This window comes from Bufo bufo, chromosome 9 (assembly GCF_905171765.1).
Source record: "Bufo bufo chromosome 9, aBufBuf1.1, whole genome shotgun sequence".
Taxonomy (NCBI): Eukaryota; Metazoa; Chordata; class Amphibia; order Anura; family Bufonidae; genus Bufo; species Bufo bufo.
Window position 1 is genome coordinate 53,537,751 of NC_053397.1, and position 21,047 is coordinate 53,558,797.

The 21,047-nt window shown below is 44.3% G+C and overlaps 1 protein-coding gene across 5 annotated transcripts in view; it reads left to right on the forward strand.

The window, feature by feature from the left end:
• Positions 1 to 21,047, forward strand: part of EVI5 (ecotropic viral integration site 5) — a 178,177-nt gene that overhangs the window by 73,917 nt on the left and 83,213 nt on the right. For 4 of the 5 annotated variants that reach the window (XM_040408655.1, XM_040408653.1, XM_040408654.1 and 1 more), the window contains 9 exons: positions 4,620 to 4,844; positions 6,373 to 6,447; positions 8,584 to 8,709; positions 10,761 to 10,904; positions 12,723 to 12,812; positions 13,029 to 13,126; positions 14,776 to 14,836; positions 15,836 to 15,889; positions 20,282 to 20,314. In XM_040408655.1, the coding sequence (XP_040264589.1) occupies positions 4,620 to 4,844; positions 6,373 to 6,447; positions 8,584 to 8,709; positions 10,761 to 10,904; positions 12,723 to 12,812; positions 13,029 to 13,126; positions 14,776 to 14,836; positions 15,836 to 15,889; positions 20,282 to 20,314 (906 nt within the window). The remainder of the gene's footprint in view (positions 1 to 4,619; positions 4,845 to 6,372; positions 6,448 to 8,583; positions 8,710 to 10,760; positions 10,905 to 12,722; positions 12,813 to 13,028; positions 13,127 to 14,775; positions 14,837 to 15,835; positions 15,890 to 20,281; positions 20,315 to 21,047) is intronic. The other variant, XM_040408656.1, reaches the window with a different exon arrangement.

Sequence of the window (21,047 nt, forward strand, 5' to 3'; positions counted from 1 at the left end):
CCTTGAGCTGTCAGCTTGATATAAATCTAGCAGAGCAATGACTGGGGAGATCTCTGGACCCATGTGAGGTACAGGGCTGGTTCTAGTTTTGTTAGAAAGGTATTATCATGGACTATATGATCTCTGATTTAAATTTTTTACATTAGTCATGGGATAACCCCTTTAAGGGCTCATGCACAGGAATACATTTTTTTGTAACTATTCATTTCAATGAGGCCGCAAATAAAAAGGAAATTACGCCATGTGCATTCCATGTCCACATGGCCGTTCCATCGAACAACAGAACATGTCCTATTGTCGTGGATCTCTATTTATATATAATATATATATAACACAAAAAATAGGCAGCACTCCAAATGTGATAAAAGGTGATGACCCATTTATTCCCAGGCAATGTTTTAGCCCACTCCATGGGGTCTTTGTCAAGCAATACAATAATGTCACACATGGGTATATATACCCGAATCAAGTCATGTGATAAAGGTGAACAATTTAACCATTCAGTGCATCACGTACTTACAACATATAGTTATACAATCAAACTTATCAGAATAATAGTGAATACATAATTATATAGAAATAGACAAAATGTCTCCATGATTAAAGGGAGTCTGTCATCAAAGTTTTACCTTTTTAACCCTTCCCATAGCTTTCTAGCAGCCTTACAGTTAATAAAAACTTTACCTTTATGAGCAATCCTGGACTTATAAAACCGGCAAAAAACAGCTTAGTAGCATATGCAAATGAGGGCTCGCAAGTGCCCAGGGGCGGCGTTGCCCTCGTAGGTGCCCAGCTAGGTCAGCCTTATTGTCGCTTCCCCCCGCCCATTCTTTCCCTCTGACCGCCCATCTACCTACTTCTTGTTTCGCCGAGATCGCGCGCGCCTGCGCATTCAGTCCGTCGGCCGGCGCATGCGCACTGCGATGCCCATTCCTTGTACGGCATCACAGTAATTAATGCGCATGCGCCGGCTAACGGCGCGAAGCCGGCGCATGCGCATTAATTACTGTGATGCCGTACAAGGAATGGGCATCGCAGTGCACATGCGCCGGCCGACGGACTGAGTGTGCGGGATCTCAGCGAAACAAGAAGTAGGTAGATGGGCGGTCAGAGGGAAAGAATGGGCGGGGGGAAGCGACAATAAGGCTGAGCTAACTGGGCATCTACGAGGGTAACGCCGCCCCTGGGCACTTGCGAGCCCTCATTTGCATATGCTACTAAGCTGTTTTTTGCCGGTTTTATAAGTCCAGGATTGCTCATAAAGGTAAAGTTTTTATTAACTAATGCTGCTAGAAAGCTATGGGAAGGGTTAAAAAGGTGAAACTTTGACAGACTCCCTTTAGTGGATAAAATATAAATACAAAACATCCATCTGTATATACATATATAAAAGTAAAGTGCCAGTGCCTGGGAATCAACGGGTCATCACCTTTTATCACATTTGGAGTGTTGCCTATTCTTTGGATATACTATATTGGAGGAAAGGTTGCCTACCTTTTCAGAGGATTTGCACCCTAACCACGTTTTTTTCACTGTGCTGCTGTTGCTTTTTTGGTTTGTGTGTGTATTTATATCAGGTCCATAAATATTGGGACATCAACACAATTCTAACATTTTTGGCTCTATACACCACAATGGATTTGAAATTAAACGAACAAGATGTGCTTTAACTGCAGACTGTCCGCTTTAATTTTGGGGTATTAACATCCAAATCAGGTGAACGGTGTAGGAATTACAACAGTTTGCATATGTGCCTCCCTCTTGTTAAGGAACCAAAAGTAATGGGACAGAATAATAATCATAAATCAAACTTTCACTTTTTAATACTTTGTTGCAAATCCTTTGCAGTCAATTACAGCCTGAAGTCTGGAACGCATAGACATCACCAGACGCTGGGTTTCATCCCTGGTGATGCTCTGCCAGGCCTCTACTGCAACTGTCTTCAGTTCCTGCTTGTTCTTGGGGCATTTTCCCTTCAGTTTTGTCTTGAGCAAGTGAAATGCATGCTCAATCGGATTCAGGTCAGGTGATTGACTTGGCCATTGCATAACATTCCACTTTTTTCCCTTAAACTTCCCTTTAGATGTCGTTTGGCAAACTCTAATCTGGCCTTCGTGTTTTGGAGGCTCACCAATGGTTTACATCTTGTGGTGAACCCTCTGTATTCACTCTGGTGAAGTCTTCTCTTGATTGTGGACTTTGACACACATACACCTACCTCCTGGAGAGTGTTCTTGATCTGGCCAACTGTTGTGAAGGGTGTTTTCTTCACTAGAGAAAGAATTATTCGTTTCCACCACAGTTGTTTTCCGTGGTTTTCCGGGTCTTTTGGTGTTGCTGAGCTCACCGGTGCGTTCCTTCTTTATAAGAATGTTCCAAACAGTTGTTTTGGCCACGCCTAATGTTTTTGCTATCTCTCTGATGGGTTTGTTTTGTTTTTTCAGCCTAATGATGGCTTTCTTCACTGATCGTGACAGCTCTTTGGATCTCATCTTGAGAGTTGACAGCAACAGATTCCAAATGTATCTGCTCATTGTAATTGGGATAAAGAGGGAATAACACACACCTGGCCATGGAACAGCTGAGAAGCCAATTGTCCCATTACTTTTGGTCCCTTAACAAGTGGGAGGCACATATGCAAACTGTTGTAATTTCTACACCGTTCACCTGATTTGGATATAAATACCCTCAAATTAAAGCTGACAGTCTGCAGTTAAAGCACATCTTGTTCCTTACATTTCAAATCTATTGTGGTGGTGTATGGAGCCAAAAATGTTAGAATTGAGTCCATGTCCCAATATATACATATATACATATATACACATACACACATATACAGTACAGACCAAAAGTTTGGACACACCTTCTCATTCAAAGAGTTTTCTTTATTTCCATGACTATGAAGGCATCAAAACTATGAATTAACACATGTGGAATTATATGCATAACAAACAAGTGTGAAACAACTGAAAATATGTCATATTCTAGGTTCTTTAAAGTAGCCACCTTTTGCTTTGATTACTGCTTTGCACACTCTTGGCATTCTCTTGATGAGCTTAAAGAGGTAGTCCCCTGAATGTGGCTCAGGTAGTGCAGCTTATCCAGGATGGCACATCAATACGAGCTGTGGCAAGAAGGTTTGCTGTGTCTGTCAGCGTAGTGTCCAGAATATGGAGGCGCTACCAGGAGACAGGCCAGTACATCAGGAGACGTAGAGGAGGCCGTAGGAGGGCAACAACCCAGCAGCAGGACCGCTACCTCCGCCTTTGTGCAAGGAGGAACAGGAGGAGCACTGCCAGAGCCCTGCAAAATGACCTCCAGCAGGCCACAAATGTGCATGTGTCTGCTCAAACGGTCAGAAACAGACTCCATGAGGGTGATATGAGGGCCCGACGTCCACAGGTGGGGGTTGTGCTTACAGCCCGACACCGTGCAGGACGTTTGGCATTTGCCAGAGAACACCAAGATTGGCAAATTCGCCATTGGCGCCCTGTGCTCTTCACAGATGAAAGCAGGTTCACACTGAGCACATGTGACAGACGTGACAGAGTCTGGAGACGCTGTGGAGAACGTTCTGCTGCCTGCAACATCCTCCAGCATGACTGGTTTGGCATTGGGTCAGCAATGGTGTGGGGTGGCATTTCTTTGGAGGGCCGCACAGCCCTCATGTGCTCGCCAGAGGTAGCCTGACTGCCATTTGGTACCGAGATGAGATCCTCAGACCCCTTGAGACCATATGCTGTTGCGGTTGGCCCTGGGTTCCTCCTAATGCAAGACAATGCTAGACCTCATGTGGCTGGAGTGTGTCAGCAGTTCCTGCAAGACGAAGGCATTGATGCTATGGACTGGCCCACCCGTTCCCCAGACCTGAATCCAATTGAGCACATCTGGGACATCATGTCTCGCTCTATCCACCAACGTCACGTTGCACCACAGACTGTCCAGGAGTTGGCAGATGCTTTAGTCCAGGTCTGGGTGGAGATCCCTCAGGAGACTGTCCGCCACCTCATCAGGAGCATGCACAGGCGTTGTAGGGAGGTCATACAGGCACCTGCATGTAAAGAACAAAGTATTTCAAAAGAATATTTAATTAACTCAGATCTAGGATGTGTTATTTTTGTGGGTGGGTGCATGAGCCCTTAAGCATACTCGTCAAATTAGACAGGTCCCCTGCTTGCAGTAATGTGTCTCAGCTGGACAGCGATGTCCACAGCCTCGCTTAATGTGTTCTCCACACTTTCCTGAAGACAAGTCTTTTAATGGAGTCCAAGTGGTGTGAAGAAGCTGACATTGGAGCCCTCTGGATGCTGCTGGCTGAGAGGGCTCAGTGAAGAGAAGACAGATGGTTTGTAAGCATGTGAGCCGGTTTGGTGCTCTTATCCAATATCGTAGCTGTAGATTCGCTAAAATGTGAGTGGCACTAAAGGTTATAATTGGTTTAAAATGATCAGGGAAACAAAGAATGTAAGTACTGAGGATTTCCCAGTATTTTCCAACTCCTTTATAAATGCAGCCCCGCAGCATCCATCTGATGCTCTGGGCCTGTAAGTGGCCGCACCTTTTATATTTTTTTCCCTGCTCTGAAAGATTAAATTCTCCTGTTTTTCTTTTCTTTGCAGGAACTTGTCAGGAAAGGCATCCCACATCACTTTCGTGCTATTGTATGGCAACTATTATGCGATGCCCAAGATATGCCAATTAAAGAGCAGTATTGTGATCTCCTGAAAATGACCTCGCCGTGTGAAAAACTCATCCGGAGGGACATTGCCAGAACGTACCCAGAGCATGATTTCTTTAAAGAGAAGGATAGTCTTGGGCAAGAAGTTCTGTTCAATGTCATGAAGGTTTGTCTTTTCTTATGACAGGATCCTTATTCTGCTGAATCTTTACGCACAAACCTATGTATCAATTTGCTTATGTCCAGCTACTCTAGAATATGCTGCTGCTGGTGACAGGTTCCCTTTAACCTCTTCCAGGCTGCCTCTTGACTGTATACATCCGAGCCTATCTCTGCAATAACGTTTCTGAATGTGCTTGCAGAGTAAGCAGCGGCACGCTAATCATGCAGGGATAGGGAGCCGGATGTCAGTGACAGCCAGGCCCCCCCCCCCCCCCCCCCAAAGAGAGAGCTAGGGTGTTTTTTTTTTTTTAGCCATCCCTGCCTTCTCCATTGCTGTATGCATATAGTGCTCAATGAGCACTGTCTATACAGATTCGGAAGCAGCAATGCTGCTCCCTGCTACAGTCCAGGCGATCATATGATTTCCGGTATCTGTATGAGCTGGTGGGTCTCAGCAGATCCATATCGGCTCTGCAGTGAGGCTGTATTCCCCCTGTAACTGGGGCTAATAGGTCAGTCTCACTTCCAAGAAATCAACAATAAAAGAAATGCAATGTTAGGCTACTTTCACACTAGCGTTCGGGGCTCCGCTTGTGAGTTCCGTTTGAAGGCTCTCACAAGCGGCCCCGAACGGATCCGTCCAGCCCTAATGCATTCTGAGTGGATGCGGATCCGCTCAGAATGCATCAGTTTGGCACCGTTTGTCCTCCGCTCCGCTCAGCAGGCGGACCCCTGAACGCAGCTTGCAGCGTTCGGGTGTCCGCCTGGCCGTGCGGAGCCAAACTGATCCGTCCAGACTTACAATGTAAGTCAATGGGGACGGATCCGTTTGAAGTTGACACAGTATGGCTCAATTTTCAAACGGACCAGTCTCCCATTGACTTTCAATGTAAAGTCAAAACGGATCCGTTTGCATTATCATGAACAAAAAAAATAAAAATAAATTGAAAGTAGCCTTAAATGCCCTCCAAAAGTCTTGTATGACCTTATGGACGGCGCAAAGTTTAAAATATAGAAAAAGTACAAAAAATAAATAAAAGAAAATGTATAATAAAAGCCACTACAGCTCCTAGCTCCAGCGAACATAGCCCATACATGGCCCATATCAAAATGACCGTTACAGACAGGGGACATCATTTTAAAAAGTATTTGTCGCATGTGGTGCTAGTAAAAAAAATAAAAGTGAAAAACAGACAATTTTTTTTATTTTAACATTTTCCTGGATATAAAAAAAGGAATAAAAATGACGGAAAAATAAAAGCCTATATATTACTAAAAAGGAAAAAAAGTTATGGCTTTCAAAGATGCATGTAAAAAAAAAAACTGAAAATGCGTGTGGCTAAAGTGGTAAATGGCCCAGTCTTGAACTTGGTTAAACAATGAAATCGCTCTTGGCAGTCTGCTAGAAATGCTTTGCCGAGCAATAACACTTATCATTGGTTGTGTGCTGGATGGGGGTGAAAATATTTATTCAAATAATGTGAGCAGTATACACATGTGTACATCAGTTGTGACTTTCATGTATTTTCCAGGCATATTCTTTAGTGGACCGTGAAGTTGGTTACTGCCAGGGAAGTGCTTTTATTGTGGGTCTTCTTCTTATGCAGGTAAGGCCTCTTTCACATCGGTATTCTTTATTTCCATTGTTCTGCTCGGTTATAGCAGCAGAACAATGTTCTTCGTGCAGTCAGCGGCGGTATTGCACTGCAAGATGATCACTAACGAGCGCTCATTGGGTAGAAAATCTGCCCATCTAATGCACCCTTTAGACCAGTGATGGCGAACCTGTTAGAGACCAGGTGCCCAAACTGCAGCCCAAAACCCACTTATTTATCGCAAAGTGCCAACACGGCAATGTAACTGGAATACTCCAGTCCAGTATAGTATATTTTCCATGTACTTTATCACTCAAGTATAATGACCTGCCTACATTCAATGTGCTGTCCGTGCTGTTCATAGTGTGCCCAGCGCTGATGAATGGCTGGTAAAGTCCAGAGTATATTGGTACACCATAGATTTTTTCCAGGGTGCAGGTGCCCACAGAGAGAGCTCTAAGTGCCGCCTCTGGCACCCGTGCCATAGGTTCGCCAACACTGCTTTAGACAGTCCGTGCTGATGAACTTTCTGATGTGTCCAGATTGAAAACAATCCTGCGAAGAACAGTGGCCAGAATTCCTTCACGGCAATAAATGTGCTGTATATAATCATTACCAGTACTTGCTTTGTCTCTGGTCCTGACAACGACTTCTGCTCTGTTGGCTGGAAAACCTATCGTTCACTCTTCAAAAAAATTCTCTCGTCTGCTAGTATACAAAGCGGTACAGTTGTCATGGTGCGTGCAATGCAAATATTTCACACAGGACAGTTTTTTTTTTTATCTGTAGGAAATGTATTTCTTGTATGTCCATTTCCTGATGCGACGCTCTATATTGTGATCTAATCTTTACGTCTGCGGCCCATGGCGATGGCTACTGCAGCCCTGCTCCCATTCACTAGAGTTTACGGACTTGTCGTTCAAGTGCCTATTTCCGGCGCCACAGCGGCTGAAAAATAGTTGATCCTTCGCCAATCAAATATTGATAGCCTATCCATCGATATAAAAGTCCTGGAAAACCCCTTTAAAAGAACTGAGCCATTCCAGAGCCTCGTGCGCCGTTTACAGCAGTCGGTTTTCTTCTGTAATAGCAGTCCCTGTATTAACATTTGGCACATCTTGGGCCGCCCTAAAGACAAAAAATGAAATTTACACCTGCTGAGAGGAGGTGTAGAGTTACGCTACTATTTTTGCCATTTTCTGACTTCAGTGATAAGTTTCACATTGGGCCTGATCACTCTGCTATCTCACTATACATCAGCGTATGTCTGCCCTACATAGGCCGGCTATCCGGCTCAGTCCGCCTCCAGTGTGAAGCAGAGAACACCTAAGCAGATCTGAGCCAGAACTGATCCCATAGTTTTCTATGGGACCATGTACATGCAAGCGGCACATGGGTGCCAAAAAACACTGCCTGCTTGGTTTTTCTGTCCGGCGCGATCAGAGGAGTAGACGCCGGCAGATCTGTGCACACATGTCCATAGCTGGCCGGACACAACTGATCTATGTGAGGGTAGCCTTAGGCCCCTTTCACACGAGCGAGTTTTCTGCGCGGGTGCAATGAGTGACGTGAACGCATATCACCCGCACTGAATCCTGACCCATTCAATTCAGTGGGTCTGTGTACATGAGCGTTCTTTTCAGGCATCAGTTCTGCGTTGTGTAAAAAACGCAGCATGTTCTATATTCTGCGTTTTTCACGCATCCATGGCCCCATAGAAGTAAATGGGTCTTCAGTGAAAGATTGCATCTGGAAGCAAGTGCGGATGCGATGCGTCTTTCACTGATTGCTAAGAGATGTCGTTTGTAAACCTTCAGTTTTTTTCCACGCGCGTGAAAAATGCATTGCACTTGCGCGGAAAAAAAAACTGAACACAATCACAGACGAAACTGACTGAACTTGCGTAACTTGCTTGCAAAATGTTGCGCGTTTCACTGAACGCACCCGGACCTAATCCGTCACGCTCGTGTGTGAGAGGCCTTACTCCTAATAGTGTATACTGCCGGGAGACTACGCGGGTACCAGAATACAGATGGGCAGCAGTAGGCTGTGTCACCTTCAGCATCCTTGTTGCTTCCTAAACTTGTGTAGATGTTCCAGATTTGACGATCCTTGCATTGTCTTCTTTCACTGTCTTGTTCCTTCTAGATGCCGGAAGAAGAAGCATTTTGTGTATTTGTGAAATTAATGCAGGACTATCGTCTTCGGGAGCTCTTTAAACCCAGCATGGCTGAGCTGGGCCTGTGCATGTATCAGTTTGAGTGCATGATTCAGGTGAGGGTCACATTCATCACACTACTTGCATTCCGTCTCCATTAGACGGCAGAACGTGTATAAACTCACCCATGTGCGTCGCACTTCTGCAATGTGGTGTGCACCTCCCTTTTACTTTAATGTCTTTACAGTCATGAGATGATTGACGTCACTCCGCTGACTGATTCCAGCAAGCACAGGTTACCAGGTACAGCTCGTTACTTTTGGTAGCTACTGTACCAGGGGCTGAGTAGCAATACAAGTACAGTCCCTACCAAAAGTAAATGGGAGCGAGTTGTAATACCAGGTACTGTGACAAGTACAGAGCGGTGACCGCGAAACCTGTAGGGGATGCAACACTCCTGGTCAGCTGATCGGTGGGAGTGCTTGTGGTTTCATCCCCAGGTGAATAATCGTTCACTCAATGCATTGTTTTTTTTGTTTTTTTTTCTTCTTCATAATTAGTTCTTAGTTCTAGTCCTGTAGAGATCCTTAAGGAAAAAATGCCTGAAAAAAGGCTTACCAAGGGCATGCTGAGTTTTCCAAAAAGCAAAATGGCAAAAAACGCATTGTCTGTAGTGAATTACATAATTCACTATAGACTTTAAAGGGGTTGTCTCACTTCAGCAAATGGCATTTATCATGTAGAGAAAGTTAATACAAGGCACTTACTAATGTACTGTGATTGTCCGTATTGCCTCCTTGCTGGCTTGATTCATTCTTCTATCGCATTATATGCTGCTCGTATCCAGGAGTTAAGACCACCCTGCAATCCAGCATTGGTGGTCCTGCTTGCACACTATAGGATTAAGTGCCAGCCTATGTGCACTCCCAGCTACCATAGTGTGCAAGCGTGACCACCGCTGCTGTATTACAGGGTGGTCATAACCGCTAGAAAAGAGCAGTGTATAATGTGATGGAGAAATGAATCCAGCCAGCAAAGGAGGCAATATGGACCATCACAATATGATGCCATTTGCTGAAGTGAGACAACCTCTTTAAAGTGGCATCTCTCCACCTACATAAAACACAAAAAAACATGCTGCAAAAAATGTAAATTATGCCAGAAAACTGCGTGAAACAGATTTTTAAAGGGTTTTTCTTTTTAGTCAGTTTTTTTTGTGTGACTGAATAGGGATGATTTACACTACTACACATTTCTGTACTTTGTATACATGACCTAGGGTGATGGTGTGTGACCATGCTACCCATCAGTTAGGATTTCTTGAGTCTCAGACCTGTAGCGGGGATAAGAATCTGCTTGGATATTAAAGGGGTTGGACCGTTTCCTATATTGATGAGCTATCCCCAGGATAAGTCATACATATCAGATCGGCGGGGTCCCACTCCCAGCACTTTGTAGTTGCACTCTGTAATTACACCTGCTTGCTGCTGCGTTATCAATATCTGAAACCGGACGACCCCTTTAAAATACGCAAGGCTGCACAGCATTACATGCTGCAATTTTACCTGCTCACCGTCGACATTGCAGGTGTGATTGCAGCTCCTCTGTCCCCATTCATGTCACTGGGTAGACGCTGTTGCGCTTCATCTGCTCCATCCCATTAAACTGAATAGGGATGAAAGATTGGCAGTTAAACCTGCTCGCTGATTGGTGCTGGTGACGGGAGTCAGACCCTTACGATCTGATATTGATGATCTATCCTAAGGATAGATCATCGATCTAGAAAACTGACCAAACCCGTTAAGGCAGGTGGCAGATTTTTAAATCTGTAACATACCTGTAAAGTTGTGGGTTTCCAAGGGGTTGGTTGCTTTGGAAGGAAAAGATTGAAATTCATGGCAAAATCTGCACGTGACTCATTCAGGATTTGTGGCAAAATATGCAACTAGACATTTACCACCCGCACATTGTAGTGACCTCCTTGATATGATCTCCGCCAGCTCTAGGTGTCCATTCTCATGCATAGTATGTGGCGACAGATTTGTGTTGTGCTGACCACTTTACAAATTAATATAGTATGTCTAATATGATTATTACTTATGATTGGTGTCTTCTGTATAAATGTTGTCCTGTATTGATCGTCCCCAATCTTTTCTTTTTCTTATAGGAACAGCTGCCAGAAATATTTGTGCACTTTCAAGCCCAGAGTTTCCATACCTCCATGTATGCATCTTCTTGGTTTTTGACTATTTTTCTTACCAGTTTCCCTCTACCAATCGCCACTAGAATATTTGATATATTTATGTCTGAGGTGAGAAACCGTTCATGGTATGAATCATAAGAACCACTGATCTGTCCACCCTCTATCACTCACTTTTATATTCACATATTGGCTTAGAAAAGGGATGCCCAACCTGCGGCCCTCCAGCTGTTGCAAAACCACAACTCCCAAAATGCCCTGATAGCTATAGGCTGTCCGAGCATGCTGGGAGTTGTAGTTTTGCAACAGCTGGAGGGCTGCAGGTTGGGAATCCCTGACTTAGGCCTCAAGCACATGACCGTGGCGTGTTTTGCGGTCTGCAAATCGTGGATCCGCAGAACACGGATGGCGTCCGTGCGTGTTCCGAAACGGGGATCCGCAGAACACGGATGGCGTCCGTGTGTGTTCCAAAACGGCGGCTTGGATGCGGACCAAAACAACGGCCGTGTGCATGAGGCCTTAGAAGCATGTTTTAAAGGTTTATTTTTTTTTTCCAGCTTTTAGATATTGCTCTTGCCATTAGATTATCAGAATGGTGGGGATCTGACACCAGGCACCTCACCGATCGGCTGTTTGTGGCTAGTAAAGTAAACATGATGGTGGATGGAGTTAAAATTCAGAAGGCTCTGTTCACTGTATAGCGACCGTGCCCAGGTACTGCAGCTCCGCTCCCATTCAAGTGATCATCAGTAACATAAAGGGTATTCTAGGACTTATTGATGACTTATCCTTAGGATAGGTATGTAGTTCCGGTTCTGCATCTGGTAAAAACTGATTGTTGGGGGTGTCGGGAGTCAGGCGCTCACTGATGTGATATTGAGGATTGGTTTATACTAAAGGCAACTGGGCTAAGTCCTGGAAAACCCCGGTGGTGAGTAGAAATTGCCCAAAAGCAGAGCTTAAAGGGGTTGTCTCATCTCGTCATTACTAAGGCGACAGTCTCGACTACCTCCCGGTCGAGAAACAGAGTGCTCCAGCGCTCTACTGTTTCAGTAGCTCTCATTGCCGTGCATGTCGGCTACGGAAGCGGTGTAGTACAACCAGCTTGTTGTGCTTTGCCGTTTCCATAGCTGTCATAAACTGCAATGAGAGCTACTGAAACTGTCGAGACTGTCTCCTTAGTAATGACGAGATGAGACAACCCCTTTAAGCTCTGCTTTTGGGCAATTTCTGCTCACCACAGGGGTTTTCCAGGACTTAGCCCAGTTGCCTTTAGTATAAACCAATCCTCAATATCACATCAGTGAGCGCCTGACTCCCGACACCCCCAACAATCAGTTTTTCCCAGATGCAGAACCGGAACTACATACCCATCCTAAGGATAGGTCTTCAATAAGTCCTAGAATACCCTTTATGTTACTGATGATTACTTGAAGATTAGTATTAGGTTGACTCATTACAACAACCCCATGTACCTATGCTATATTATGGAGGTCATGCAGGGGAGCACGGTGCTGTGTTCCCCCTCTTCGAGTCACAGCACCGTTGCAAACAGTGGGTTTTGTCCTGGGTGAGCCAGCGACCACTGCAGTGTAAGTGTATGTCCTTCTGGAGCTTCCCCGCAGGAAACAGTCCATAGCCCAGCCTGGTTTAGTATAAAGAGGGTTGTCATTATAAAATAAACCCTTTGTCTTATCATAGTCAGACACTTTCATATTGAACTCAAGGCGGTGATCAGCTGATTTTGCAGGAAGAGGCTGCTGCTAATAGAGGGGATCCCGAGCAGGGACCCCCGGTGGCCTTACATCCTAAAAGGACATACAAAGGAACACAAAAGATAAATCCCTCATAGCTGGAAAAATGCATTTGTGTGTGAATTGTTTTCTATGAGCATTTTAATCCTGACCTTTCCCCTTTCTTTATCCCCAGGGCTTAGAAATTGTGTTTCGGGTAGGCCTTGCAGTTCTTCAGATGAACCAGGCAGAATTAATGCAGCTGGATATGGAAGGGATGTTACAGGTATTGTATTCTGGACTAATCTTCATTTTCAATAAACCTATCTGAGAACCCAGTAGAGATTCCTGCAGAGACCCTTCACATAAATTACTGTATAACTGCATTTTGCTCTCCAGTCCGATGTGAATGGTCTTATTAAGTAAACCAGCATTTGTAGACGTAGGCATCTGTAAATGGCTCTCAGCAGGGGTGTAATTGAACGCTCGTTTTCTCTTGCAGCACTTTCAGAAGGTCATTCCACATCAGTTTGACGGCGGTCCTGAGAAGCTAATACAAGCTGCTTATCAAGTGAAATACAATGCAAAAAAGATGAAAAAGTACGTGCTGAAGCAGCCGCCAGCTTGTTAGAGGTGGAAGCTAAGGATAAAGTACAAACTGTGGAAGTGCAGGATGGCACAGAAGTTTATGCCGGTGCTTTCCAGCATCTCATAGTGTTAAAGGGGTGTACTTTGTCATATGTGGTGGATGAAAATAGCCGAGCTAGCTTTGCTATTGCCATTGCCCCTTGATAGTGAATGGGAGTTACTGAAACATCGTTCACACAGCCAGCTAATCGCTTTTCAAATCTCATAAGTTAAAGGGGTTGTCCGGGTTCAGAGCTGAACCCGGACATACCTCCATTTTCACCCAGGCAGCCCCCCTGACTTGAGCATCGGAGCAGTTCATGCTCCGATGCTCTCCTTTGCCCTGCACTAAATCGCGCAGGGCAAAGGCATTTTCAAGCGTTCTGGTGACGTACCGGGGCTCTCCATGGGGCTGCCAGGAAGGCCTTTTATACCGCCATCGGCAGAAAAATAAAAAGAATATGGCGTTCAGAAAATGGAGACACAAAAAATGCTTTATGTAAAACTGAAACAAAGACATATTTGATATTATTGCGTCTGTAACAACCTTCTCTATAAAAATAGCACATGATCTACGCTGTCAGATGAATGTTATAAAAAATAAAAACGGGCCAAAACAGCCATTTTTGGTTACCTTGCCTCACAAAAAAAGTAATATAGAGCAATTAAAAATCATGTACCCCAAAATAGTACCAATAAAACTGTCACCTTGTCCCGTAGTTTCCAAAATGTGGTCACTTTTTGGGAGTTTCTACTGTGGGGGTGCATGTGGGACATGGCATCTAAAAACCAGTCCAGCAAAATCTGCCTTCTAAAAGCCATATGGAGCTCCTTTTCATCTGCGCCCTGCCGTGTGCCCATACAGCAGTTTACGACCACATATGGGGTGTTTCTGTAAACCGCAGAATCGGGGTAATAAATAAAGAATTTTTTTTGGGCTGTTAGCCCTCAATGTGTTAAAGAAAAAAAAAATTCATTCAAATGGAAAATCTGACAATGTGAAATTTTGAAATTTCATCTCCATTTTCCTTTAATTCTTGTGGAACACCTAAAGGGTTAACAAAGTTTGTAAAATGTTTATAGTAACTTGAGGGGTGTAGTTTCAACAATTGGGTCATTTATGGGGGCTTTCCACTATGTAAGCCCCACAAAGTGACTTCCGACCTGAACTGGTCCTTAAAGTGGGTTTTGGAAATTTTCTTAAATTATAAGAATTGCTTCTATGCCTTCTAGCGTCCTAAAAAAATAAAATGACATTTACAAAATGATGCCAACATAAAGTATACAGACATATGGGGAATGTTAAGTAATATTTTGAGGTATTACTTTGTTTTAAAAGCAGAGAAATCGAAATTTTGAAAATTGAATATTTTTTTAAATTTTTGGTAAATTTTTTCATAAATAAAGGTGAAATATATTGACCCAAATTTATGACCATCATGAAGTACAAGTTGTCACGAGAAAACAATCTCTGAATGGCTTGGATAAATAAAACTATTCTAAAGTTATGACCACATAAAGTGACACATGTCAGATTTGCAAAAAATGTTCTGGGCTGGAGGGTGAAAACAGGCCCGGGGTGGAAGAGGTTAACCTTTACTGAGTGTTTTGTGTAATTTCAGGTTAGAAAAAGAGTACACTACAATAAAAACAAAGGAGATGGAGGAGCAAGTTGAAATCAAGGTATAGTGTTCAAAAATACTGATGAAAATTTTCTACATAGGAGAAAGTGTATACTGTCCAGCTCAGACTATTTGGGTAGTGGGGTAGGGACCGTCCTATACTTTGCCAGCACTTAACACTTCACAGTTTTCTGTCATTGCAGCAACACATTCCATTGCAATAATTACAGGTGTATTCACACTGCCATAGTATATACCAGTGGTTGCTCCTAGCTTAGGCTACTTTCACACTCGCGTTTGGTGCGGATCCGTCATGGATCTGTTCAGATAATAACGCAGACGGCTGTATCTTTAACATAGCCAAAACGAATCCGTCTTGAACACCATTGAAGTCAATGGAGGACGGATCCATTTTCTATTGTGCCAGATCATAGAAAACGGATCCATCTCCATTGACTTACATTGTGTTACATTGACTTACATCTCCATTGACTTACATTGCCAAACCTATGCATTCTGAGCGGATCCTTTTCCATTCAGAATGCATTAGGGCAAAAGTGATCCGCTTTGGACCGCTTGTGAGAGCCCTGAACGGATCTCTCAAACGTAAAGCCAAAACGCCAGTGTGAAAGTAGCCTTATGCGTTAACTCTATCCATAGGCTCTCATTCACCCATTGGAGGCCAAAGTAGCTAATTGACTGTGCTGCTCTACAAAGAGGCATCCCACAAGAAAACATATACCATATTTTTCGCTTTATAAGACGCACCTAGGTTTTAGAGGAGGAAAAAAAATCTTTTTTTTTTTTTTTCCTTTCATTCGACCTCTGATCCATATCGAACCTAAGATCAAAGCCCCGGATAAGACCCCAAATATTAGACCTCAGATCAGACCAAAAATAACTAAAAGAACTTAGAGGGCAACACCACTACACAAGACAACCAGGTAGATGGTTATGCGGGGGGCTTGCTCCTATTGCTATGTGACAACCTTCTTGCTTTTGCAGTGCTTTCTAATGTGATCCGTATGGCTGAAGTCTGTTGTTCCGTTTTGTCTTTCAGAGGTTGCGCACTGAGAACAGGCTCTTGAAGCAGCGCATTGAAACCTTAGAGAAGGTAAAACTCTATTTAACTTTAAGCCAGTAGATTTTCCGTCAACACCAATCAAGAACTATAGACCTTGCTGCAAGTTTCAGAATTAAACTCTGCTCCATCTTTAGTGTTTTCACATACCAGGGTCATTGTATTTTCCCACTGGTCCTCAAATGCAAGTTCAGAAAATGTGCAGCACACTTTAGGTCTGTTGGCCCGAGCGCAGGGACGACTACTGCTGCTTGTTATCAGGCTTTATGATGCCGGCGCTATGACCTCAGCTCACTGACCGGCTTCCCATGCACATAGCACTGTTAGTACTGACCGCTTTCTGCTCGCTTTTTAGCTTTTTCCCCCCAAAAAAGAATCCAGTAAAATCTGGGTAATTCATGGCATGAATAGCTAGGCTTATTCTAATGACACGAAGAGTAAACTAACAAAGAATGGCAAAGGCTCATTTAAAAATATATATTATTTTGTGTAATTTCTCATATTTACACCCTTTTGAATGTGTTAGGAATTGTAGACCTGAACGCTCCCCTCACCCCAGTAACACTTAGAGTCGGCATGGGTTAGTCCTGTGCCCTGAAGGTGACTTGATATGACTTATCATAGAGGTACTCCAGTCTAACCTGCTGTAGAGGAGGCAAATTCCTAAAAAAGGACAATTCGTTGGTGTGTGACAGAGCGCTTCTGTGTTTGGCCTTTCATACTTTGCAGTTAAGGCTACTTTCACACTAGCGTTCGGGGCTCCGCTTGTGAGCTCCGTTTGATGGGTCTCACAAGCGGCCCCGAACGCATCCGTACTGCCCTATTGCATTCTGAGTGGATGCGGATCCGCTCAGAATGCATCAGTCTGGCGGCGTTCAGCCTCCGTTCAGCAGGCGGACACCTGAACGCTGCTTGCAGCGTTCGGGTGTCCGCCTGGCCGTGCGGAGGCAAGCGGATCCGTCCAGACTTACAATGTAAGTCAATGGGGACGGATCCGTTTGAAGATGACACTATATGGCTCAATCTTCAAACGGATCCGTCCCCCATTGACTTTCAATGTAAAGTCTGGACAGATCTGTTCAGGCTACTTTCACACTTAGAAATTTTTCTAAGTTATAATGCAGACGGATCCGTTCTGAACGGATACAAACGTCTGCATTATAGGAGCGGATCCGTCTGATGAAACATCAGACGGACCCGCTCTGAACGCTAGTGTGAAAGTAGCCTAAGGTGCATTTACACACGCAGAGCGAGCAGGCAACTATCGGAAAGTAAGCGTTTCTTCCTGATGCTTGCTGCTCAGTGGAGGTGAAGAGCTGTATTTCCATGCTGCGATCCCCTCCACTGTATGAGAAAGAGTGACGGCTACTGCTGCTATTGTTTCTGGGCAGCAGATCACTGTTTACTCAGCACAATCTGCTGCCCAGAAACAATGATTGCGGTGTCCGCATGAAAAATCATTTTGCCCGATGAATGAGCATTTTTCTCGATCATCGGGTGATCTGCGTTGGGGTCTGGGGAATGTTTTTGTGGCATTCTCTGGCCCCATTCACAAGCCAATTTGGCTTTGAATCCATCCTTTGCAGATCACGTACACCCATACATGTTGTTTGTCTTCCTTGGGGTGGATGGGATCTTCCAGCAAGAGAATGCATCATGCCCAAGACTTCCAAGTCCTACCTTGGCCCCCTAATTCCCCAGACTTGAACCCAACTGAGCATCTGTGTGTCCACCTCGATCGTCATGTTCACTCTATGAATTCTCCCCCATGCACCCTCCAGCATCTGTGTGTCCACCTCGATCGTCATGTTCACTCTATGAATTCTCGCCCATGCACCCCCCAGCAGCTGTGTGTCCACCTCGATCGTCATGTTCACTCTATGAATTCTCCCCCATGCACCCTCCAGCAGCTGTAGGATGCACTGCAGTCAGCATGGCTCCAGATATCTGCGACTACCAGGACCTTATTGAGTCACTCCCAGCCTGTCTAGCTTCTGTCCATGCTGCACATAGCGGTTACTCTGGACATTAGTTGTTGGTCATAATAATGTGACTCGACTGTGTGTAAGAAATGACTAATGCTCGACACATGCACAAAGTGTGTGAGTAGTTTGCACTATGTTCCAATGAGGTCCTAGAGCCCAGATCCTGTAGATCCACAGATCTGTTACAGTGCTGATGTACACGTACATTCTCAGAAACACTGACTACTAGTTTTGTGACCGTATGGAAGAACGGTGTACATTACAGCATGACATGAGTACAGTGTTCACATTGGAGAAATGGAATTAGTTTATGAAGTTGGGTCCTAAATGTATGGTTACCGGATAAGGCTTAAAGGGGTTGTCCAATAGTACAAATACCCCTCCTATAGACGATAGTTACCCAGTCCCCGATACCCTCTGCATCTCCCCATTGCCCCGATCAAAACATCCGGTGGCAGCGGCCAATAGCAGGCCGTGACTGTGAAGAGCCCAACCCCCCCCCCCCCCCTTCCTTCCCCGGATGTTTGGATCAGCGCAACGGGTAGATGCAGCGGTGGCCTATCGCCCATACATTGTGGGGGATATTTGTACAATTGGATAACCCCTTATGGGTAAATGCACACGTTCAGGATTTATGTGCAGACAATCCACACTGAAATCCGCAGGTGTTTGCAGGGAAATCCCTGCGGTCAGTCCGCATCAATTGGTGCGGATTTTCCACATGTGGATTTTACTCTCCCTATTGAAGTGACTGGAGAAAATCTGGTCAGGAAAAATAAAATGAATTGACCTGCTGCGGATGTTAAAATCCGCACCGTAGGTAAAAATCTGCGCTGAGAAAAATCTGCGCTGAGAAAAATCTGCGCTGAAAAAAATCTGCGCGGTGTACAATATACATGACCACCGGTGTGGATTTTCTGATCGTGTGCATTCAGCCTTAATCTCTCTGCATATTCCTCCACTGTCAGAGCAAAGTGCTGCACGTACAATAGAGCATCTCTTCAGCGTAAGACATGAAGCACGATACTTGAGTCAGTCGGATGTCATCTGCCCGGACTCTTCAGGAACGCCTACTGTATAGAATTCATGCGCTCTACATCACTCGCACATGTCATTGTGAATGAGCTCGCTCCTCTGTCGCTTTGGCACGACATTCTGTGCACTCACACAAATAATGCTGCCTCCTTTGAATTTTTTATTTTTTTATTATATTTGTGACTATCATGATTACGGCAATCTGGCATCCATTGATATGGTCTAGTTTCTGAAGCAATGGTAGTCACCGATCCTTCCCGCTCAATCTGACTGAAGGTGACCGTACACCATAGAGGTCAGCCGGATGCTGCTACCTTATTATCTGCCATCTTGACTTTCAACCTGCCTGATCCTCCTTCTACCCGAAGGGAGAGTTAGATAACCCCATATACATTAGATGAACGGTGGCTGAACGCACCAATTTTGGTGGGACCAGCTGACCATCTAATATGTATAACCAGCTTAAAGGGGTTCGCCAAGATTTTTGCCATGCTGCTGTGTAAAATAAAAAAAAATAAAAAAAAACCTTTCCTTTAAAATGTCCTGTTGCTCTGCTGCTCGCTGTCCCGTTCCCTGCTGGAGCTGCAGCGATCCCTTGCGGTTTAGCAATCTCGTGATCATTGCAGCACGATGACGTTCATGCACATGGGACATCACTACAGACCCAGTGGGGACTAGAGCGGCCACATGGAACCAGAAGGACATTTTAAAAGCCGCCTTATAAAATCCAAGGCATATGAAAGTACAGGAGGGACCCATAGACTTCTATGGTCCATACAAGGTATGGCAGTGTGTACGAGCCCTTGGTTAGACTTGGAGAGGCACAAACATTTTCCTTTTTTTTTTCCACTCAGAATTATTCAATACATTTCAAAGAAGGTAGCATCGCCTGCTCACTCTGCACATGATTTTTCCTTAAAGAGGACCTGTAACCCCTCGTGACATGTCTGCTTTAGTAACTACTTGCATTAGTAGCATATAATAATAATTCTGGAGGATCTATTCTTATGGCTCTGTTTTGCCATTCCTTTATTATTCCTGCTAGAAGTTATGAATGAATTACTAGCAGTTTGTAGTGAAGCTCCAGATGGGTGTCACCAGTTGGACGGGCGTCCCTGCACAGTCTGACACTGGCACCGCTGATTGGATAGTGTGGACACAACCCCCAACTGGTAACACCCATCTGGACCCTCATCGAAAACGGGTAGTAATGAATTCATAACTTCTAGCAGGAATAATAAAGGAATGGAATCATAGAAACATAATAGATGCCCCAGAATTGTTGTTACAAGGGGGATGCAAGTAGCTGCCAAAATTGTCAGGAGAGGTTACGGGTCCTCTAAGTATTTTCTTGTTACTTTATTTTTCACCTCTTAAATTCCTTTCTGAATTTTCCCTCCCATAGGAAAGTGCATCCTTGGCAGATAGATTGATCCAGGTATAGTCCTTACATTTTGTCCTCAATAACAACCAATCCCCATTAATACAGCATTTTTTGTTATAACTTTCCTGTTATTTTCTGGGGTGTGATGCATGCCGGATTATTACATGCATCTCTGTGGACAACACGCCCCTGTTAACATATATTAGTCTTCGATTGTCTTTGTCTTAATTACTAAATCATGGTGAACTTGCACGCTGCCTAATCCGGTGTGTTTAACCCATTTTTTATTTTAAAAAAAAAATAAAAAAATCATAGTTCCACAGAATTAACATTTTTCTTAATTTTCTCAAACCAAGCTATCTGCATGATCCAGGTTCGATCATTTTGCATGATTCTAATCCTAATGGGAATGTCAGATCATATTCATTGTGCTTGCTCCATTTCCGCTTGTGTAAACTACGTTTAATAACGCAGTCCAGAATGTAAAGTGCACTTGAGATGACGATGTTAAAGTAAAGCGGTCGTGTAAATTTTTGAGGCAGCCATTTTGTGAACAGGACCAAGAGCCGTGAGAAAGCGTCTGCTAAATTTGTTAGGACGTAAACATAAACTGAGGGCAGGCCGGCGGCATAGCCATTTTGTGGAATTAAAGAGCTTTTCTCCTTAAAGGACATCAACAGCAGATTTATACCTTATGACACTGGCTGACCTGTTACATGTCTTCAGCTGCCATGCGCACACGTGTGTTGGTCCCATGTTCATATGTGCCCGCATTGCTGAGAGAAAT